General features: G+C 44.1%; 1 protein-coding gene across 1 annotated transcript; it reads right to left on the reverse strand.

The window, feature by feature from the left end:
* Window positions 1-216: 216 nt before the first annotated feature.
* Window positions 217-19,982, reverse strand: TM7SF3 (transmembrane 7 superfamily member 3). The gene is made up of 12 exons (XM_051628065.1): window positions 19,861-19,982; window positions 13,167-13,321; window positions 11,339-11,489; window positions 10,812-10,932; window positions 9,764-9,935; window positions 7,747-7,924; window positions 6,346-6,432; window positions 5,757-5,837; window positions 4,902-5,054; window positions 3,480-3,577; window positions 2,931-3,093; window positions 217-2,410 (listed from the first exon to the last, which is right to left on the reverse strand). The coding sequence occupies exons 1-12, from the start codon at window positions 19,928-19,930 to the stop codon at window positions 2,148-2,150; spliced, it is 1,692 nt and encodes a 563-aa protein (XP_051484025.1). The 5' UTR covers window positions 19,931-19,982; the 3' UTR covers window positions 217-2,147.
* Between the last annotated feature and the right edge of the window lie 2,948 nt (window positions 19,983-22,930).

Here is a 22,930-nt window from a genome sequence, read left to right on the forward strand (position 1 = left end):
GCACTTCCCCACTGGTTTCACACGTGGCCACACTCTCAGCCTCTGGGTGTCACTGCAGCTACAGTGAAGTCCTTAACAGTTCAGCTAAGCTCTTCCCCTACCTCATCCCATGAGAGCCTAAGAAATTTTTCAAAACAAACTATCCCTACAATACCAAAGGCAGAAGTTAGAGTTGCAAAAGCATCATTGAATTCAGAGACCTCTTTAGTTCCAGTATTCTTTCAAAAGACATCTTTATTATAAAATATATAGAAAATGAGTTAAACTTTTTTCCACAATGTTAATCACAGCAGTTATAAAAAACAAGGTAAACACATTCAAGAGCATTTATATACCAAGTGTTTGCTACTTGCCGTTGACTATGGCAAAGACATGCTCAGGATCAGTGCAGTAAGTCTGCCAGAGGCCAGGGAAAGAGCTTCTCATTTACCCCCATGTGCCACACAACAGCACAGTGAAATAAGACCCAAATCACAAGATTTCAGCCTTGCTCTGCTGTTTGAAGATGTTTCAGCTCCAAGCAATCATGAGATTTGTCTCTAAACATCAGATTGGCTCAGTCACCTCAGATACTATGTCATTAAGCCTTCACTCACTTTCATCGATGAGTAATTTCAAAGTCATTAATTCCTTTCTACTGCCAGGGTGTTTCAACTTTCAACTAAGTTCTCAGATAAAGTTATTTTGCCAGTTTCTGTACAAAGAGTTGATTCTTAAATACTATCAAGAATTTAAAGCAGTGGTCAAGAACTTACGTTTCCACCACTAGGCTATTCACTCATGGTAGCTCCACTCAGGTAGCAGAACAGTAATTATCCTTCAGGCAGGAAGGACTCTGCACTTTGCTGCCCACACTAAAAGTACGAAGATAATGAGAGTAAGAAGAGCCACCACAACCTGTATCAAGGTACAGGATGCAAGACTTCATCATTTAATGCATCATTTAATCACCATGTAAACACTGAATGTGAAGACCAGGATTGGGTGTGGGGGACAAGGGCAGGTAAAAACCAAGGACAGCCTCTGGACTGCTGGTACATTTATGTGAGCCAAGCCCACAGTGCTCCAGTGTACACTCTGAAAATGGCTATTGGTTTTGTTTTTAAGGAACTGAATAAAGTCACCACACAAGACCACAGCTCACAAAGTCACTTATCTGTTTTACTGCATCCTGCTTTGGGCAGATGCAATCCAAATTGGCAAGGAACACATTCAGTCAGCAAAGATCTTAGTATTTTACCAGCTCGGTGCTGTTTTCAAAGGCAAAATTAAAAGATATTGATTAAAAATAAAACTAGTGTTTCAGACAATTCCAGGAAAAAAACCCTATCATTGGCTACAAAGAGCTTATTTAGATTTTTCTTTTATGACAGCACCAGCAAAAAAGAGATCATACCAGAGCAGAAGCAAGTCACAGGCTGTTCAGAAAGCTAACAAAGAGGCAAGCCTCTTGTGTTCTCTTAGCAGTCATCTCTGCACAGAGACCAGATGACCAGGTTGCTACAGAACCATCTGAAAGTGAGGGAGAAAAATCTTGTCTCAGTTCAGGTCCACTTCCTGAGCCCCAGCATGCATATTTGTAATAGTTTATTCAGTGCAGTTTCAATTCAAGTCACTTAGTTTAGCTTGCAAGGCTCAGTAATACTTCTTGGAAACAATTATGTCTGCAGCCATGCATTTTTGTACCTATATTAGAAGGTGATACTTCAGTTCCTGCTAGAAGAGTTCCTTCTATGTATGGTCCTTATCACTCCTCCCTTGCAATTTGAGAGACTGCTCACCTTCAGGAGTGAGCCAGGCAGTATTTCAGCTATGGTTTCCACAGTGAGAGAAGAACCACCTTTGTACAGGTTGCTTTCTAGGGACTGTTTTAGACTTCATATGCCTAGACATCACCACAATACCTGTACTTGGCCATTAGTACAAGATTCTGCAGCCAGACATACACGTTACAGCAGGCTAAGTAGGCCATTGAGGAAAGAGTCACAAAATAGCACGTAGTGTACAAGACAGATAACTGCTCCTCCAGGTTGGGCAAATATGATCTTCTTATTAAGCAGAAGTTGACAGTGGTAAATCCTGCACCACTGGCTGGTTTGCACCGTTCCTAGATTCTTCCTCTCTGTTCCCATCAGTTATTTCGCAAGTTAAAGGAGCAGCGGAGTTCTTTCCCCAGCTGGCTGCTCTTTCTGAAAAATCTCTTTGATATGCAGCAGCTTGCTATGGATCCTCTCTCTCAGGGGAGGGATATGATGGCTGGGGTCTAGGACATTGGTGCTTCTGCGCTCCCTTTCCCGCTTCCAAGTGAGATAGGGGTGTGGTGGGAAGGGCACTTCGCTTCTCTCTCGGCGAAGCTGCACAGTTACTCCGCTGAGGGCCAGCATTATCCACACTGACAGAGTGATGAAGTCTGTAAAAGAGAAAACAGATTCCTGTGTCAAAAGAACATTCCTTCCTTTCCCAAGCACAAACACTGAACAAGTGTAGTGACACAAAGGAATGAAGGATTGTCACTGCATACTCATAAGCCTAGAGTAAATCCATGAAAGGGCAAGATCACATGGATTTGAGATGAGTCTGTTCAGTCACCATATTAGGCCTTTTGACTGCCCACTCTGCAAACCCATCAGAAGGGTGGCAGTCCAAGCCTGAGATGCACCTTTTGCAAGTGTCTTTGTCACATAACCCCTTCTGGAAGGCTGGTACCTTTGAGTCTACTTGGTATTTCTTTTGGAGGACTAACTAGAATTTATCAGCTGGGTGTTACATCTCACACCGTACTTACTGTGTTCTCCTTCCATCCCTTCCCGCCCTCAACACTCACTATTCACAATGGAGCCAAAGAGACAGTGGTTTCTCAAATAAAAATTTCATGCTACTTCTTCTTTCAAGTCATTTTTTTCCTAAGTAGTCTTAAGAGCAGTACTTACCATTTGTTTGAAAAGGCACATTGGTGTAAGCTCTGCTGAAGTAATCATTGAGAACTCTTCTGAGTAGGTTTAAGGAGATGTAAGAGAGACTTGTGTAGACATAACAAGCAATAGCTAGGATCACAGCATAAGAGCCAACTATTCCAGAGGCCAGTATGTTCAACTAGAGGGGAAAAAAAACAACAAAACAAATCTTCAGGAGACTGATAAACACTCTCTATTCCTCACCTCCTTAAGGCAATGTTTTGTACAGTTCTTCTACAAGAATTTGGCTGCAGACATCTGTTATTCAGACACTCTTTAGGACAGCAGAAGTTGGCTAAATGCAAATGTTAGTGGATGCTATGTGCAATAATGCAGACACTCCTTTGCTCACAGACCATTTAGCACAAGGAGGACTGAATAGGAAATCCCTAGACCTGGTACTGTGCTGGGTTTCATGAAGCCATGTTAAGTTTTCTATGCACATCCCACAGGACTACAGTTTTTCCTTAACAAGTTGGATATCCCATCCTCCCCCCTTCTGAGGTGACTGCACAGATGACTTACCATTCTTGGACACCCAACAAAAAGCACTGGAATCAGCAATGCAACAGAAGAAAAGGTCACCCAGAACACAACATCATCACGGAAGACCCTGTAGTCCCCTACAAAGACACAATATTTCACACAAAGTGCTAGTTAGTAAAAAATTTCCTTTTTTTTTTTGCAAGTAGGTGGGGGTGAGTTTTTCCCCCAAAAGGATCTGTACAGTCAGAAGTTTCTGGAGTACAGTGTCAAAAAGGTTAGCTTTGAGTTCAAATGCTGATTAAGATGCATTGCAACAGAACTACTCCTCAAAACAGAACAGAAAAAACACTGTCCCAGTTGAGTATAGGTCCTGTACTCTAAGTTGGGACAGCAGATCTTGCCCATGAAACAAAGATTTTTTTATGAGGTATGTTACTTATCAGCTAAGAATTAGAAGTACCAGAATAATTCTGCCCAGTAAGAAGCCATTTTGTTGCCTACATAGGTTTATAATCTATAAGCCTGCATATAAACCAGTAAAGTAAGCTTTACTCCAGAATGTGGTGCAAGTGCAGCCATCACAACAAGGCAACAAATTTTTTTGGCTTCAGAAAGAGTGACTAAGTCACTCAAATTCCACTTGCTCCTCCTGCTTTCCAAGGCCTGCCAATTAAACAGAGGGGACAAGCAGACCCCCAGCTGAGTCAGTGTTTTACTTTAATGAAGAGCAACCAGAGACTGCATCACTGGATTATGGCTGAAGTCAAATATAGATGACTGGAGAATGAAAAACTGTCCCACCAAGGTATCTTAAGTAGAAGAGCTTTGATATTTAAAATCACAATAGACAAAGCAGCATGGCTGATACTCTGGTGTCCCAGAATGGTTCCAGCTCAGCTATTTGTCTATTGTTTCCCCTCAAAGTCATTATAAAGACCCTGATGATGTCAATCCAGCTACAAATACAAATTTGACTAAACAGTGCAGTGTTCCCAGAGCCTTGCAGTGCAGTATGGTGGAAGGTAAGAGGAAGAGCTCCCCTTAATCCACAATGTCTTTATGCCTGAAGCCTTCAAGTTAGACTGCAGATTTTCTATTATGACTATTTCTGGTTAGAGAACAAGACAGACAGCAAATGCTTGCCTGAGGCAGAGCTGGTGTCACAAACTGCCGAGATGGCACACAGCTTAGGTAGAAAGAGCCTCAGCAAGTTCTCTGCAGCATAAGCAGCTTCCTTTTCCCACCGGTACAGACTCCTGAAGTAGTTTTAATTACAGCACACCTGAAAGAAGGCTTCAGATACATCTCAGTCCTCCCAACATGGGAAAGGGAAAGTTAAATCTAACTCCAAGATAAACCAGATACTGGCATTCAACTTAAAGCCTTGCAGTGTCCCTGCAATACAGCAGGAACACATCCCTCAAAAGCCAGCAATTTGCAGAAAAGTATTACAGTGCGTACCTAGTGGAGTAAAGAAGATTGTTGACGAGAAGAGAAATCCCAGCACAAGCCCAATTATAAACATACAGAGTAGGACAGAGCCAAATCTCCACCAGCTTGCAACCAGGAAAAACCCTCCAGTAATTCCAGCTACTGCTGTCAAAATAAGACGCACTAAAAAAGAAAAGGGGAAATTCCAACACTGAAACCATCAGTTTCTGCAATAACACATTCAGCAGCTTTACTTATATGCTTGATTTTATTACATAATGAAAGCTTCCTGAAAAAAGCCAAACAAGAGCATCAGTATTTGCTTTATGCATTCCGCTTAGACTACAGTCTACAAATGAAGGTGTGCTGCTGGAAGAGTGGTACAGGCCTATAATGAAAGTCTTGCTACTATGTACATTAGTACCTTGAGTTCTCAGCTGTGGTTGCAGCAGGTAATGCAGAAAGTATCAAAAGAGTAACTATGAGGTAGGACTAGGACAAAAGAACTTGTTAAACCTAACAAAGAGGATGCAGACCTTCCACTCTGTCGTTTTACAGATGAAATTTGCATTTGATGTGAAATAGATGTTCACCCACCTTGAAAGAAGCAGGAAGGAAGCATGCTGCAAGTTTCCAGACTTTCTAATAACTTGTATCTTCCTTGGATACTCAAATTTGTCTTTTATGGTTGCAGCCATATTTATTTGATGTTGGAAGCAACAGTTACTCTGTTGTGTATTCAGCAACCACGGTAAACAGAGCTCTGTTTCATCCCTCCTAGCCTTCCTAAGGCTGGCCAACAACCACAACTCAGAATTTTACCTAAGGCATTAATGACAACAATACTTTGGGAAGAGCGTGGGGTATCCTGACACATCTACTTACCATCATAACCAAGGCCAGTTACCCTAGTAACGAGTACAAAGAAGAAGAATCCTGTGAATATGAAGCCCATGAAGAATAAGCCTAGAGAAGAAGGGAAAAGATTTTAGTATGTTGTCATATTACCTCATACCAAGCCCACTTCAGTACACCATCACATATCTTCATGTCACAACAGGGAAGGAACATTGTCAGCTTGCTAGCTCAGAAGCACAAGAGGAAAGCCAGACCACACTTCGATCTGGAAAGGGGTGGCCTCAAGCATTTCAAATAGTAAAAAAAAAATTACGTACTTCTATTTATATTGCCCAACATACACCTTAGTTCTATGTTTCCGTTCTTTGCATACCAGAAGCATTTTGCTCTGTGCTTAAAAGCTCTGATCCTGTTAAAGCAAAGATGGGTACCTACCTGGCATGTCATCACTATCAAGTGAATCTTGGCAGTAACACCACCATTTTAAGTTACAGCAGGTGACATCTATGATATTCCAACTAGACTTACAAGAAAAACAAACAAACAAAACAAAAAACCAAACCAAACCAACAAACAAACAAACCAGAAAAAAAACACCACACCAAACATTCAGTACCTGTTTTCCAGAATCTGTGCCCAAAAAAGCAAGTGAAAAGACCAAGAACAGCAAGAGTAGTGAAGAACACTTTGGTAGAGAGTTTACCTGAAAGGAGAAAGAAAGGGTTACTACAGCATTGCACCTACTAGTCCCAACAATGAGACTAAGTTAAGGTCACTCAGTCTACTGACAGCTGCCACTCCTTCAGATACCATGTGAGCAGATCTGCAATGCCTGAACTAACAGTTATCTTGATAGCATCTCCCACAGAATACTGAAGTAGGTGCAGACCAATCAAGAAATCAAGAGCTTCCTCCTTATTTGAGAGACTGAAGCTTCTGTAACACTTAGTTAAGTAGCTGTAACTTGCTATGCGTAATACTAAAACAGCTTTACCTGAAAATTCTCATTCAGCTTTAAAAAAAGGACATCTGATCATCTATAAAAATCAGTGTACAGGAGTAGTGATTAGCAGCTATAGCCTTTATCACTGCAGCCTTCACCATAGTCTCCCTTTAATATATTTTCCATGTAAGGGAAAAGACCATCAACATCTCAGTATGGCTCACCTTTGTCTCCTAGGAGGATTTCTTGCTGGCATTTAAGCTGTTTGAAACTAGTAACCCACTTTTTCATAATTCTCCAAATTAGCAATTTAGACTAGATAATTTGCCTCATGTTGTCATACAACACTACTGAGTTTGGCAAGAGTTTGTGTTACAATATATGATAAGAAAATAACAATGAGAACAAATCTTACCTATGAATCATGTTGTACCCATTATTCTTGTCCTTTCTGCAATCATAATGGGAGTGGCACCTTTGTTCTTTTTCTGCTCAAATGTTATTATACAGCTTCATACAAAGAAGCATGATTTATAGTTATTTCACTGTTGCTGGCATTATACATAACTTTGTACAAAGTAGCATTTCACTACTGATGACATTATGCTTATTTTAGGTGACTACCTCCTTTCAAAATATTTTTAGATTACCAATTCCTGTTAGCACCAGCACTATTGGAAAAATCTGGATGGACCCTCATTTAGTTCATGTTTTATTAGCTCAGTTTCACACACAGCATCTGTAATCCTGTAAGTGATTTAATTTTATGTATCCAGTTAAGACGGAAAAAGCTAGAGTGGCACTACAGAGTTGAAAGATGTATTTGCAAGCCACATATTCAACATCCACTAAGTTAAACCTTCAACTGCTAGTACTTATCAATCTTACTTGATCATTCCAGAATTTCTCCTCAATCAAGAAGTAGATTCCAACACAAAGCAACAAAATATATCCAGTTTAAAACAAAGAGCTCCCATACAAACTAAAAAAAAAGAATCTCAGAAGCACCAGTCAGCATGTTGGAGGACAACAAGCTTGAGATGAGCTGACAAGGACATACAAGTCCCAACTTACTGAGAGAAGAACAGTTATCCACCAGGTCAGCAAAGCTGCAGGCATACGTATGCACAGGAACGTATGCAGCAGAAGTATTCCAAAGAGGGTCCCATACTATGACGTTGTAGATCACACCTTGCCCAGGAAGTGAGGAAAAGTAGATATTGGTCTTGTCACCAGTTGTCAGCGTAAGCATCTGGAACAGTAAAGAACATTTTTAATTGCAAGGAACTGCTTGTCACCAATATTGATGGCATGCTGATGCATCCATAAGAGCTGAGGCCATACTCAGCAACTCAAGGAAGATGATCAGCAAGAACTCCAGGCAAGAGCTCTCCAGTGGCACAAAATTCAACAAGACCAAGTGCAGGGTCCTGCACTTTGGCCACAGTAACCCCAGGCAGCGCTACAGGCTGGGGGAAGAGGGGCTGGAGAGCAGTCTGCAGAGAGGGACCTGGGAGTACTGGTTGACAACCAGTTGAGTATGAGCCAGCAGCATGCCCAGGTGGCCTGGAAGGCCAATGGCATCCTGGCTTGTATCAGGAATAGTGTGGTTAGCAGGAGTAGGGATGTGATTCTCCCCCTGTACACAGCACTGGTGAGGCCTCACCTCGAGTCCTGTGTGCAGTTCTGGGCCCCTCACTTCAAGAAGGACTTTGAGGTGCTGGAGCAGGTCCAGAGGAGAGCAACAAGGCTGGTGAAAGGACTAGAGGGAAAGTCTTATAGGGATAGGCTGAGGGAGCTGGGGTTGTTCAGCCTGGAGAAGAGGAGACTCAGGGGGTCCTTATCACTCTCTTCAACCACCTGAAGGGACATTGTAGGCCAGTGGGGGCTGGGCTCTTCTCCCAGGCAACTAGCAACAAGACAAGAGGACATATCCTCAAGCTGCTCCAGGGGAAGTTTAGCTTGGATACTAGGAAGTACTTCTTCACAGAGAGGGTGATTAGACACTGGAATGGACTTCCCAGGGAAGTGGTGGAGGCACGGTCCCTGAATGCGTTCAAGGAAAGGCTGGATGTGGCACTCAGTGCCATGGTCTAGCCAATGTGGTGGTGTTGGTCATAGGTTGGACTTGATGATCTCAAAGGTCTTTTCCAGATTTGATGTTTCTGTGATTCTGTAAATTCTGAACCTTCAGTATTACCAACTGAAGCATTAAAGACTCACAGGATGGACTTTACTTCCTCCAACATTACTATGTTTTCTGACAGGGAGATTATACCACTCATACATTTTGTTTTTTCTCACTTGAGGTCACAGTTCAGGTTCCTTGCCAGTCTAACAACCCAGGTGTTGCCTCTGAAGCAGGCAAGGCTCTCCCTGTTCTACTCCCTAGCAAGGTCAGGCAGGTCATGACGACCAAGATTCTCCCTGCTCTGTCCCTTCCAATCTCTTTTGCTGGTGGTAAGTAAACATGCAGAAACTGTTTGCTCTTGCATATCACACCTTTATGCTACTCCAAGAAGCTCCCATTTCTAGTCCAGTTCCCACTATATTCTCTCCCCTCCTCTCTGAATTCCTTGCTCAGTCCTCAGCATCTGAAGATGACTGACCCCAGCATCTATCAGGCATTGTAGGAGACCCTCCATCTTTGTCAGAGGTGGCTCTGCTTCTGGATGTACTATAGGCAAGCTGACCTCAACTGAGGGAGCACTATGGCTAAAGCAATATTCAGCAAGCAGGAAGACACTGCAAGAAGAGCTTGTTTAACTGAGAAAAGGGTGCAAGGCATAGAAACACCTCACAGACCAGGCACTAACATCTCCCTGATGTCAGAGTTCATTGCAAGAAGTCTCAATTCTCCCACATTTCAGGCTGTGCTAGCTAGCCACCTCTATCCCAAGAGAAAGTGGTTGGCATTTTGTATGCATCATTCACTGCACACTTCCTAGCCAGAAATCCCACATGCAAGCAAGAAGCCTGAAGTATCAGCAGCTTGTTTATGTCACCACTCAAGGAAGATAAACACAGGGGAGGAAAGAACTTAATATAGTGCCACTGCCACATGCCTGGTACACCAAAGCTTCAGACTTACTTTAATGCCATTAGCTTTGATACTTTCCACCTCAGACATCTTCTGTATGTGGCTCATGAGCACCATCTCAGAAAGGTTATTCTCTGGTAAGAAATACTGGTAGACATCATAGCGCAGGCGCCATCTGGAGTTCTGATCAGTCCCCAAATCACAAGATGGTGGGGTTGCTCCTCTGCAATTAAAAAGAAATCAGCTACATTTCCAGCAGAACCCCACAGATCTTACCATTATTTTTTCAAAAAGTTTCCTGTCCGAGTTAGCAGTATTTGGATTCTGCTCTATGCAAGTTAACATCAGAAAATAATTCAAAACCAGACTGTAAATATTTGTGAGCACAGACTACAGCAGTATTATGCAGAACCACCCTGAGGCAGGTAGTGTCTGTGCTGGTACCTGCCCTTACATTTACAGAGAATTCCTATGAGTTGTCATAAGGAGCCAGCATAAGAATTCCAAGAGGTCGCAAAGGCCAAAGATCACAAAATCAATGTTTGGATTTTTTTTTATATATATATATACACACAAATTATATATATATATATATAGGCTATATATATTATACATATATATGTATTATATATAGACACAAACACATCTCTGAACATAGCTTTCCCCATCCCTTGCCTGTCACCTGGGACACCAGGCACCATTCAGGAAATAATGCCTTTCAACTTGAAATCTCAATGTTAAATAAAACTCTGTTTAAGTACCATGTTCAGTACCAGCAAAGAAATGAAGTTGGCTATAATGCACAACTGCTCCTCAAACAGATTAAGTTATTTAAGAAATGGGAAGATCCAGTATTTGCTGACTGCTTGTACAGCTGAAGTTGCATAACTTCTTTGACAGGACGCAATTCTCAACTTTTATCTCCCTCTCACATGTTACCACCCCTCCTCCTTTTCTTCATTTACTTCAGTTTGTTGCAGCCAACAAGACTTCTGCCAGCAGCTGGATGCTCAGTTTTCCCAGCTGAACGTTGTTTTATGATCTTAGCCAAATATGGGACTAAGAAGGTCTTGCTCAGTGCACTGAGTTTTTCACATACCTGGCATAGCCCAAGTTTGCAGGGGCAAACTTGATGTGTGTATCAATCAATGTATAGTCTAGGTAAATATTCGGGTCCACTTCCAAGTCAAATTCTATATTGCAGCCCCCAGGAATAGGATCTGCAACACAGAAGACATGGCTGTAGTACTTTTTACTTACCTCTTACACAGCATGAAAAGAGTTCTAAAACCTCAGCAACACATGCCCTTGCAGGCACATAACATTGTCAGGTTCTAGCCCTGCAGACAACACAAGTGGTTCCGCTGCAATCTAAGATGGTCCTGTCACAGCAGTCTTCTACTCTAAGGCTGAAGTAATGACAAGACCTTACAGTACCATCCTATACACAACTTGCAAATCAGTAGTGATACTAAACATTGTCAGCTCATTTCAAAAAAATTTCGGGCATCTTCTTAATACACTTGAATCATGTGAGAATATCACTTCTGGAAAGCCAACACTTCATTTCATGGTTAAGTTTCTAAGGGGTAACAGCTCTGCTTGTTACAAGCAGTTAAAACATACCTTTCTCCATATAGGGAATAGAGATAGCTGTGCTGAGCACTTGGTTAGCATCCAGTGATCGAAGGTACCACGTACATACACTCTGTTGAGGCCGAAGGATGGAAACCAGTCCTTTGTCTACTCCAGTTCCTGAGCTGTTCACAGATGGATTCTGGACAGAAACAAATTCTATAAACAAGCAGTTCTTCAAAAGATTTTCCACCCCAGCTAAATGTATTGCACTAGTTACATTCCTGCCACAGACCTGCAGGGCACACACTTCAGTGCCAGTTATCACAGAGGAGGCATTCAGCCCTTAGCCTGTTGGTAGGCAAGAGCTGGAAAAAAAAGGAGTGGTCTCTGACACACACATGGCCTAATTCAGGCTCAAAAAACCAAATGATAACTTTGAAACTACTAAAGAGTTAATAATCATAAGTAATCTCCAGAGAAATCTAGCTAGTTGAAGACTACCCTTGCACGGCAATGGATCGACAAGTAAAGGTGTAAAAGGATTGGAATATCCCTCACCAAACATTGAGGGATGGCACTAAAGGGCATTCTGGAAACCTACGTGCAGAAACACCTCACTGTCTCCACCAGAACAGAGATGACTGTATGACAGCTGGCTTAACACTAGCCATACCAGACAAGTCCCTGGGGCCAGGTCAGTTACTGACCCAATCCACATCATCACCATCCCCTTCAGTACTAGGGGTCCTGATGAAAGAAAGATCAGGCAGCAGTTGCAGTGTCACACTCGCATGGTTAGAACAACCAATTAGATCTGCAGTCAAACCTCTTTTCAGCATGGAGAATGTGCTTTAGTCCAAGAAGGCCGGTTATCTGTAAGAAAGCATTTTGGACCTGGCAGACTTTAAGGTCTGGCTCAGCTTCGTATTTCCAGAGGCAGGCCAGCCTAGTAAAGGCCATCAATGCAAAGAGGGTTTGAACTGACAGCAAGAAAACTCTACCACTAGTAATCAAAGACTGAATAAGCATACCAGTAACGTCTTCACCCTGTGATCCTGGCTATTTCCCTAGTACATAGACAACTGAGCTGAGTGACTTGTGTTACAGGTTATTCACCTCCTAAGCTTTCCAAGATAATCCTTGGCACTCACTATACTCTCATTTGGAAAAATACTGATGAGGAGATAGAAACTGGATGGCAGCTGTCAGATCTTCATTTATTACCTTCAGCTTAGTTTACATTCTGCTGTAATACCACTTAGAGCCTAACAGCACCATAAAAATCAGTATTTTTAGATTGCATCCCAGTAACAATGAGACAAACTGAGGCTACTATGTAGCAGTAGAAATGCTTGTATTTTCAGCTAGAAGTAACAGCCTTCACTAGTGTACTGTGGAGGAATTTCTCTATATGCCACTTAAGGAGAATTAAATTCAGAACAAACAGCTGAGGGAACAAGACATCACACCTGTAGTAGTTAGATCCAAGCCACATAAACAGCAACACAGCTAAACATCCCAAAGTGATCATGTTTACTGCATAAGGATCTGGCAAATACTTATAATGAGTTTGGGTTTAATTTGACAAGCTGTTAGATAGTAGTCAGCAGTCATATGTCAAGAGCACCAGAACAAAGAGCCTTGAAACAATTTCAAGGCTGCTCTGAAATTTCTTAACATTCAGGCCTCCAAAATAGCAGCTGTGACAAATAAGCATGAGAAAGACAGTACTGTTTTAGCTTCAGAAATCTTAAGGGCCATGCAGGTAAGACACTAATATTATCTATACAGCTTCAGTTCTATACTGCTACATGTGCCAGAGCCAACACCTTTGTTCAAAGAAAAGTAGCATTTAGGAACAGAAGTGACACCATACCTTATCAAAGGATATCATCACATCGCTTTGCTGGGCATGTACTTGAAAAACAACAACAGTCACATTGTTTGCAATGTTCCTGATTACAGCTTCCACTGGATTGGTCTGGTTAAGAAGCACATTTCTGAATTTTCCTAAGGAGAGCTCAAGAAGACCTGCATGACAAAAAAACAAAACAAGACAAAAAAACTTGTTGAGAAGGAAGCAATTACCAAGGAGAGCCTGGAAGTTTCCAATAGCCCAGTATCAGTCAGCTGGGAACAGAGCAAGTCGTTGTTTTATGCTGATCTCAGCCTGCAAGCTGTACTGAGTTTTTGGAGACTGCTACAGTCAGACCCATGCCTACAAGAACAGGTACAGCTAGAGAACCCACCCCACAGCCTGGCATTCACCTCAGCACACAGGGCAGAACTTCCTGCCAGGAACTCAGTATTTGATACAGCTGAATTTATCAACAGACAGAGTAGCTGCAGCTGATCAGGTAGTGCAGGCAACAGCAAGTAATATTCAGCAGAGTAACTAAGAGCATATACTGACAACTACTTTCTCTTTGGCAAATAGGAGAGAGTATGTTTGTATTAGCCAGCCAACTGGCACAGTACCTGTTAGACTTCCTGAGTGAGTTCCCAGATGATGGGAGTTGGAATAAACTTCTGCAACAGAGTCAAATATGTAGTTTACATACATATACTTATCACTTTCATTTGTTTCACATGTCTTTTGCTCCCACAGTGTCCTTAATTATAAAGACAGTTGGGACACCAATTTCTGCATCTAAAAAAATCTGACAGTTTTCCAAGATGAAACCAAGAACATTTCTTCTCACAATGTGCATAACCCCATGATTCACTTTTTAATTTAAAGAGAACCACATGACCCAGGTCATTTGAGAATCATCTTTGGCTTGTCATTCAAGTCCTGCAAGAAAGCCTACTTTCTCCCTGTGCTGGGCTCTTGAGAGACAAGAGATGTCCAGGGAGGAAGGAGAAGTAGCTCTACAGAAGCCACCAGATTCCCTGTTGTTGGTGATAAGTAGGCATACTAGATGCTTGATGCACAATGACTTTCAGGTTTGGGGTTTTTTTCCCCCCTTGAATTCTCCCATATGCACACAGTGTCTCAGCAGACCTAGAACTTATCAAGCCTAAACACACACACAGAGCTTCCTCAATCAAAGCTGCCTCTTCTAGTGTAGAGTATTGATACTGTCATGCACTGCATCAGAAGGAAAGGAAAGAATACAGTATTCTCACCCAAAACTCTGTACTCCTTTCTGATTATTTTTTACTCTCCCCTGCCAAGAACTGGCATGTTTGGCCAGCTTCTTTGGCTCTTGATGACATTTAAAGAAAGGTAAACCCCTACTCTCACCTCACAGCAGAGGAAGAAGGGTAGGAAAAGCCTAACATCCCATCTTGCTAACATCTCAACTTACATGCTCACCCCCAAAACTTTATACTGCATCATCAATAAAACCCCAGCTGAAATACGGGGATCATAAACCACCTAGGCAGGAAAAAAAAAATATATATAATCCATTTTTCTGTCCCATCATCAGAGCTGTTGGAGCAAGTCCAGAGGAGGGTCACAAAGATGATCAGAGGGCTGGAGCACCTCTCCTGTGAAGACAGTCTGAGAGAGTTGGGGCTGTTCAGCCTGGAGAAGAGAAGACTCCAGGGAGACCTCAGTGGCCTTCCAGTAGCTCAAGAGGGCCTACGGGAATGCTGGGAAGGGACTTTTTACAAGGGCAGGTAGTGATAGGACAAGCAGTAACAATTTCAAACAGAAAGAGGGTAGATTTAGATTAGATATTAGGAAGAAATTCTTCACTATGTGGGTGGTGAGACACTGGAACAGGCTGCTCTGGGAAGCTGTGGAAGTCCCATCCCTACAAGTGTTCAAGGCCAGGTTGAACAGGGCTTTGAGCAATCTGATCTAGGGGGAGGTGTCCCCATCCATGCAGGGGGGTAGAAACTAGATGATCTTTAACATCCCTTCCAACTCAAACCATTCTGTGATTCTATGATTCCATGATCATCTGCAGTTTGTGTTAAGATAGACAAACTTTCTACTCCAAGTTTTCAAACAGTAATTAATGCAAAATTAAAGCAAAAAAAGAAAAAAGCTTTGAGTATTCGGTTTCTGATAGAGTCCCTGGAGCAGCATTCAGACATTCTCCCTCTCACAAGACCTCTTTCATCCTTAGCTCTTTAGTTCTATGAGAAATGTACCTAGTAGTATGAATGCTACCAAACAGCATTTAAAAGGCACAGACTGTACATCTATGCATTCAGAAATTTGGAGTGAAAGCTTCAAATGCAGGAAAAATATTTTACTTTGATCTGTAAGAACTTCATACAGTTTTCTAAACCACAAGATGTTAACACACGGTTTCAGATTTTTTTCTTAAAAGACCATTACATCCTCTCTATGCTTAACATCAAGGGGGGGAGGGGGAACAAAACATTGCTCTGTCTCCTTTCTCACCTCTGCTCTGTACTCATAACCAGAGGCCTCTGCATAAATAAGAACAGATTCATCAGCAAGACATAACCACTACTTTAACAGGATCATGAGACTCTAAATGTCAGAGGCTCTCTCTCAAGTTTAATTAGTGTGGTAAATTAAGGTAGTGTTCTACATTGCTTTACTGTTTGCATAACTGCTCCTAAAACAGAGCATGTGACATACATTTTAAACGAAGTCTGGACAGAAGAGCATAGATTCAAGGTGAAGAACAAGAATAGCTACACCCATCAGACAAGTATTCTTCAGGTGCTTGTTCACAGGCTTCTTGAACCACATGTCTATCCAAGCTTGAAATACAACTAAGAGAAGGAGAGAGAGAGAGAGTGTTCAAACACTGCAGAGCAGCAGAACCCTCTAAGAAATTTGCTGGAAGAGCAATTGCTACATGGCCACAGACTACAGCACCTTTCCTGCCTTCTCATTTTCTGTCATTTGAAAAAATAATTGATGGTGCTCTGAGGCAGAAACAGAGCATGGAGGGCAAAGCAAATCAAAGAACTTTTCATTTCATTTGGCCCATTTCTATAACAAGTCCTTAAACAGGCACCAGACTACCTAAGACATATAGAGTTCACTGCTGTCAAAGATGCTTTGAAAGGCAGATAGCAAGACCTCAATGAACACACAGCACTGGTCACCACATATGAGCTTCTTTGGGCAAAAGGTAGCACACCAACCACGACTGCAGATTCACCAACACAGGCAGCAAAGGTAACACGACCACAGAAGTTAGGTCGTTGACCCAGCAAGTCAAGCAGGAAAAAAATCCAGGCATCTTGGCTTTTTTTAATGCTTCAGACAGCGAAGGTCTGAAAACATTCTGTAAGATGCCAGGCTATCCCCTCTTTTCCTTTCATCACAGGGAGGAGTATGATGGTCACTGCATGTCAGAGTAGGTTTGGGTTAGACACAAGAGAAGGACCCTCACACTTATAGAGATTACCAGCTGAGTAAATACTTAAAGGAAGTCAGGATTATTGAAACTGAGCCCGAGTGGAGCAAAGACAAAGTACTGAGCAGCATACTAGTGCCAATACTAGAACAGAAGCACAGATATTCCAGCATTTAAAAGAAAACTGATGAACAGATGTGGACAACAGTCCACTTGATCACTCCACATTTTATCTTTTCTCCCATATGAATGGGGAAGTAAAGATGGCAAAGGAATTGAACTTATCAGAGCTCTTCTGAGACGAAAAGTCATTATTCCTAACTCTAAGAAATGAAGCAGTCAGCTCTACAGAGGCTAAGCATTTATTACCCCTTCCCTGTGACATGCAGTTTCCCCAAGAAGCAACACACATTTCCATTGTGCTGATTCAGCGTCAAGCTCTCAGGTCATTTGATGGTTTAAGTAAACCACACTTCTGGCTCAAATAGTCAAGTATCATTCTGCAACACCAATAAATGGTTAACCATAGAAGGTTGGCACCCTGTTGACATCTAGCAGTCCAGTTTCCATTAACACACAATTGAATAAATGCTGTTGATACCCTTACAGGAACAGTCTTTACCTACAAAGCCATGCTGCAACACTATGCTTGCTTCAGAGAAAGAGGTTCTCTACAGTCAGAGAAAATGCATCTTCTACTATGTGCCAACCAGCTTACGGTGGATATGCAGAATAACCTTATGCAAGCTCTAAGAGGTAAGAACAACCTTCCAGTGCAGGGAGTATGTCAACAAGTAATCACATGAAGACATTCAATTGAGATAAAGCAAGCTCAGACTGAAAACTAGTCTGAGTAGGGAAAACATAAGCATACAGTCACTTAGAAGAATAAAAGCCAGCAGCCACATTGTATCATACATGGATGCATAGCAGAGTCCTGCTACACAGTCTGTCTTTCCCTCTCCCCACCCCCCAAAAAAAACCAACCAAACAAAAACAACAAAAACCAAACCAAAAAAAGAACAAAACCCCCAAAATACCCCAAATAAAGACATCACCACTTCACCCCCAAAAGAAGCAGAAAGGTCTGTGAAAGCTTCTAAGCTTTGATTGCCTGTGTACTGAGTCTTAGAGCAGTTTGATGCTTAAAGCATATAATGCCACAGAACACGTCTTATCACAAACTGCACCACTCCATGTACAGAATAGTCTTCTGGAATTGAAGTTAGAGATGTCATGAGGTCTTCCACAGTCTAAAAAGTGAAGGAAGTATCATCCATCTCACCTATTTAGTTTTACTAATTATGCAAGACCAGGCCTCAGTCACCAACTCTTATTTTTCAATATGCTGCCTCTGCACAGACTAAACAGCAAGCACAAGTTCATCCAGATAAACCCCCTTTATGAAAAGGGACTGCTCAATCCTCATTCCATCTTAAATTCACTTTAGTTTTTCCTATGCTAAACAGCCCGATTTGGATGTAGCAAACGAGGCCAGCTGCACTCCTGCTTCATGAGGGTGGAGCTCTGTAGGAGGTAACAAACATGATTTACAAAACCCTTCTGTACAAACACTAACCTTGAAGAGCCACAGCCCATCAGAACCCCAGAGAGGTACCATGGGCCATTGTGGATAGATTTTATCAACATTTTTACAAATAAATAGGATCTTCTAGTATTAAGAGACAACACAGCCCACCTCTGTAAAACTCATTGTCCACAAGCCAATTTCAATTAAGTGAACCATTAAGCAAGTGCCCTAATTTAAAGGGCCTAATGATCAGCTAGACATTGGTACACAAGTTACACAGCTTATTAGCTTTTCATGAGGAAAAGTATTTTTCCCTCCACCCTCAGTCTTCTAAGAAAGTCAGTGAGACAAAATCCTTGTCAGTATCTTTTAATATAAACATTAAGATCTAAGAACATTTAGCCTTCATTCTCGGACCTGCTTGCTGCCATTAGGTGCCAAGCCTAAGCTCCTAGGGTTTGGAAGAACCAGGGAACTCTTGGCTCTCCTCCACTAAGATCTTGGTTGTGAGACCCAGGTCAGGGGGACATGGGGAGGAAAAGTCTTCCACACTTAAGACTGATTCCAAATGCTGTCCTGCAGCCTTGCAAAGTAACCAAAGACTAGATTTCTCCTTTTGAACAATAAAGCTTCATTAGAGGCAATTTTAAAAATAAAGTATATCTAAAAAGAAAAGGCTTACCTCAGCCCTACCATAGAGGGCCCCTTGCTTATCTCTGAAAGGAAACATAATGTTTTCCTTTATTTGAACAGATAACAGTTTAACCAGAAAAAAGTAACCCAGCTGTTAAATCTTCACAAGCTATACTCGTTATACACCCAGCAACCTGGTCTAGTGGGAGGTGTCTCTGCCCCTGCAGGGGGGGTTGGAACTAGATGATCTTCAAGGTCCCTTCCATCACAAGCCATTCTACAATTTGTGATTCTACTACACCAACTCTGGTTGCCTACTTCAGTCACACGCAGGAGTACAGGGGATTTACAAGAAAACCCCATGCCAAATGAAGCCAACTTACATCGGCACGGCCAACAAGTCATTTTAGGAACCAATCTCCAAATCCTAGGGCTTTCGCTCATTTCCTTAACTGTACAGGGACAGTGGTTTCCAAAACACAAGTCGCAGGATGCTGGGAGCCCACGACCAGGTGTGTGATTTAAAAAAAATAAAAATCCCACTATTATCCTTGTTGCCTTTCCCAGATGAACTTAAGGGTAGCGAATGCCGCCTTGTTTCCTTAGAAGGAATACTACACCACACCAGACTCACCAGTCTAGACGTATTTCTGCAACAGCACGTTTAAAATCAGCCCCGGTCTGCCCGAGAGCTAGAATTATGGCGTTCATCGCAATTCAGCTGTGAACGAAAGATACGGAAAAAAACCCCAAGGGGGCTCGGGGGAGGGCTGTCCCTGGCCACCTCAAAGATGCCGATAACCGTGAGCAGGTAACTCTCCCCCAGCTCCGCAGCCGGCTGCAGCTCCCCCTGAACCTTCACAGCAGCAGGTCTGCCCGCCGCCTCCTGGGACGCTCTCCACAAGGCTCTGCAGGCCCTCGCTCGCCACAAGCTCCTTTCCCCCTCCGTCCTGCTGGACACCGACCCGGCTAAAAGCACCCGCTCCCCGCTACCAGCCGTGCCCCGCCGGCCCTCCCAAACACCCTCCGCTCGCCTAATGGCGGCCGCGCCTCACACACCCGCACACACACGCACCCACACACACCCCCCTCCACCGCACCGCGCTCACCTGCGGCATCCCCGCAGCGCCAGGACCCCAGGAGCCCCAGGAGCACCAGGGTGCAGGGAGAAAACCGCATGGCGCTGCGGAGGGAAGCGGAGAGGAGGCTGAGAGCAGGCCGGAGCGGTGAGGAGGGGCTTGGGCTGGGCGGGTCCTGTCAGGGGGGGGCGGCGGCCCTCCCGCCTCCCGCCTCCCGCCTCCCGCCTCCCGCCTCCCGCCTCCCGCCTCCCGCCTCCCGCCTCCCGCCTCCCGCCTCCCGCCTCCCGCCTCCGCCGGGAGCCGGAGGGAACGGCCCTAACCCCCTCCCGGGGGCTTTTATCCTCCCGGCTGGGCCGCAGGTTTCCAGCTCGACGTAGAGTGGGTTGGATTTTTAGTGTGGTTTTGGTTTTTTCTGTGGGGTTGTTTGTTTGTTTGTTTGTTTTTCTTTTACTATTTTTAATGCCGTTTTCGTTTTATTTCACCTTATAAACGCCACCGGGCAACGCCGGTCGGCCCGCAGAGGCTCGCCGGCATCTTTTCCAGGCGCCTCTGGCTGCGAAAGTGATTTACGGGCACGTGATGGGGAAAAAAAAACAACACAACAAACAAACCGAAACGGAAAACAAATTAAAACTGTCTTTTTTTTTTTTTTGAGGTGGGTGTGTTTTCGGTTTGTTGTTTGAGCCTCGCTTATGACTATGCATCATAGCCTGGACTCTAAATAGCCTGCTACAATCACCCCTGCTTTGTGGTGTGTTTTTTTTTTTCCTCAGGTTGCTTCAGTCCGGTTTCCAGTTAAAACGACAAAGGAGGCTGTCAGTCTTGGCATAAGAAGAAGAGAGACATGAGTGATACTCCATGTCTAGGGATATTTCAGACAAATGGGTGTAAGTTCTCAGATTTTCCTGCTGTGCTTAGGAAGACAGCCTTTCTTAGGTTGCCTGGTTTGCTGAGTGTTGCAGAATGGCTTGAGCAGCAGGGCCATGGGCCCCTGCTATCTCCTCGAGAGGCCTTGAGAGTGTGGCACAAACAGCAGCTGTACAAGCAATCTCTTTTTTTAGCCTAACACAAGTATAAACAATCTCTGTTAGCTTAAACTAACTCAAGGACAAGGTAGAGAAGTAGAATGATAGAAAACAAGGAAGAACCCTGGAACTCAGATGTGTGTTATTATCCAGTAAAATCACTGCAAGTAGTTGCCGTCCAGTGAAATCACTACAAGTAGTTACTATCCAATGAATTCACTATGCGTGGTTACTATCCAATGAATTCACTACATGTAGGTTTGGAAAAGGGTATAAAAGTAACACTGTGTATTCAATAAATCGAAGCTTGCTTTATCAATCACATTGATTCTGGACTGCTTGCTTCCCTCGCCGTCGGCAGCTGAGGTTAGTTTCGTTCTGCTCAACAAGGTTCTTGTAGGTAAAAAATGTGAGATGTTAAAAGCCAGTGTTTGCCACTGTCCTAGTTAACCTCTCTGAGTGAGACTTCAGTCACTCTTTATTCACAGCTCAGCACTGAAACTGCACACCCGTGGCTTTCAGTCATAGGCAAGCAGTGCCTGTGAGAGGCTTGTCTCGTGCCAGGAGCCTCACTTATTCCAGGCTCAATCCAGCATCTATCCCACTCATGGAAATCCAATAAACAACCTGTTGACCCTGTGCTGCAGGCATTTCCTTCCCTCCAGCCAGGCCCTGTCAAGGCTGGCTGCCAGCTGTGAAACCCTCAGGAGAGGCTAACATTACACCCACCTTTCAGGAATAAAAAAGGAGTTTCAGTACTGAATCACCACCAGATAAATACCAGGCTCATACTGACTGGCACAAATCAGTATCAGTTCTTCTCCAGCCCATGGGCACTGAGGGATTTTGCTGGCTGTAAGCTGGACTGTCAAGGACAATACACTCCTGGCATTTTCTGCCTCTCTGCCCACTGGCCAGGACACCTGCCCAGGGCTGGAGTGGAGCAGCCCGGCAGCGGAGCTGCCGTCAGCCGGCATTGCGGTGACTGCTCAGCAGCAAAAGCTGTGTGCTCCATGGCACAGTGCTGGCCTTCTAGCACTCATGATGCAGGAATTAGGGTTTTTCACCCTGCTACAATCATGAGCATGGGTAGGTGTTATGAGAAGTCACAGAATCACCAAGGCTGGAAAAGACCTTTCAGATTATCAAGTCCAGCCTGTGACCAACACCACCACAACACCCAGACCATGGCACTAAGTGCCACATCCAGCCTTTCCTTGAACACATCCAGGGATGGTGCCTCCACCACTTCCCTGGGAAGTCCATTCCCATGTCTAATCACTCTCTAAGTGAGGAGGTACTTCCTAATATCCAACCTAAACTTCCCCTGGAGCAGCTTGAGGATATGTCATCTTGTTGCTAGTTGCCTGGGAGAAGAGCCTGATCCTCACCTGACTACAACCTCCCTTCAGGTGGTTGAAGAGAGTGATAAGGTCTCCCCTGAGTCTCCTCCAGGCTGAACAACCCCAGCTCCCTCAGCCTATCCCTGTAAGACTTTCCCTCTAGTCCTTTCACCAGCCTTGCTGCTCTCCTCTGGACCTGCTCCAGCACCTCAATGTCCTTCTTGCAGTGAGGGGCCCAGAACTGCACACAGGACTCGAGGTGAGGCCTCACCAGTGCTGAGCACAGGGGGAGAATCGCATCCCTGCTCCTGCTGGCCCCGCTATTCCCGACACAAGCCAGGATGCGGCTGGCATTGCGGGCCACCTGGGCGCGCTGCTGGGAAGGGCTTTGGAGCGCCAGTTCCTCCGGATGAACCGCAAACGCCGCAGCGCCCCCCACTGGCACTGCCCGCTGCTACCGCACCTCAGCACAACAACACGGCGGCGGTACCCGAAGCCAGGGCCTGCCTGGCCAGGCCGAGCGGCTCAGCAGCTGCCAGACACAAGCAAACCGTGCCAGGCACAAGCCAACCGTGCCGGACACAAGCAAACCGTGCCAGGCACAAGCAAACCGTGCCGGACACAAGCAAACCGTGCCGGACACAAGCAAACCGTGCCAGGCAGCGGCCCCGCAGCGGCCCCGCGCTCCCGCCTGCGGCGGCTCCTCCCGGGCTGCAGGGGGCGCGCCGGGCC

Source organism: Apus apus, chromosome 1 (assembly GCF_020740795.1).
Source record: "Apus apus isolate bApuApu2 chromosome 1, bApuApu2.pri.cur, whole genome shotgun sequence".
Taxonomy (NCBI): Eukaryota; Metazoa; Chordata; class Aves; order Apodiformes; family Apodidae; genus Apus; species Apus apus.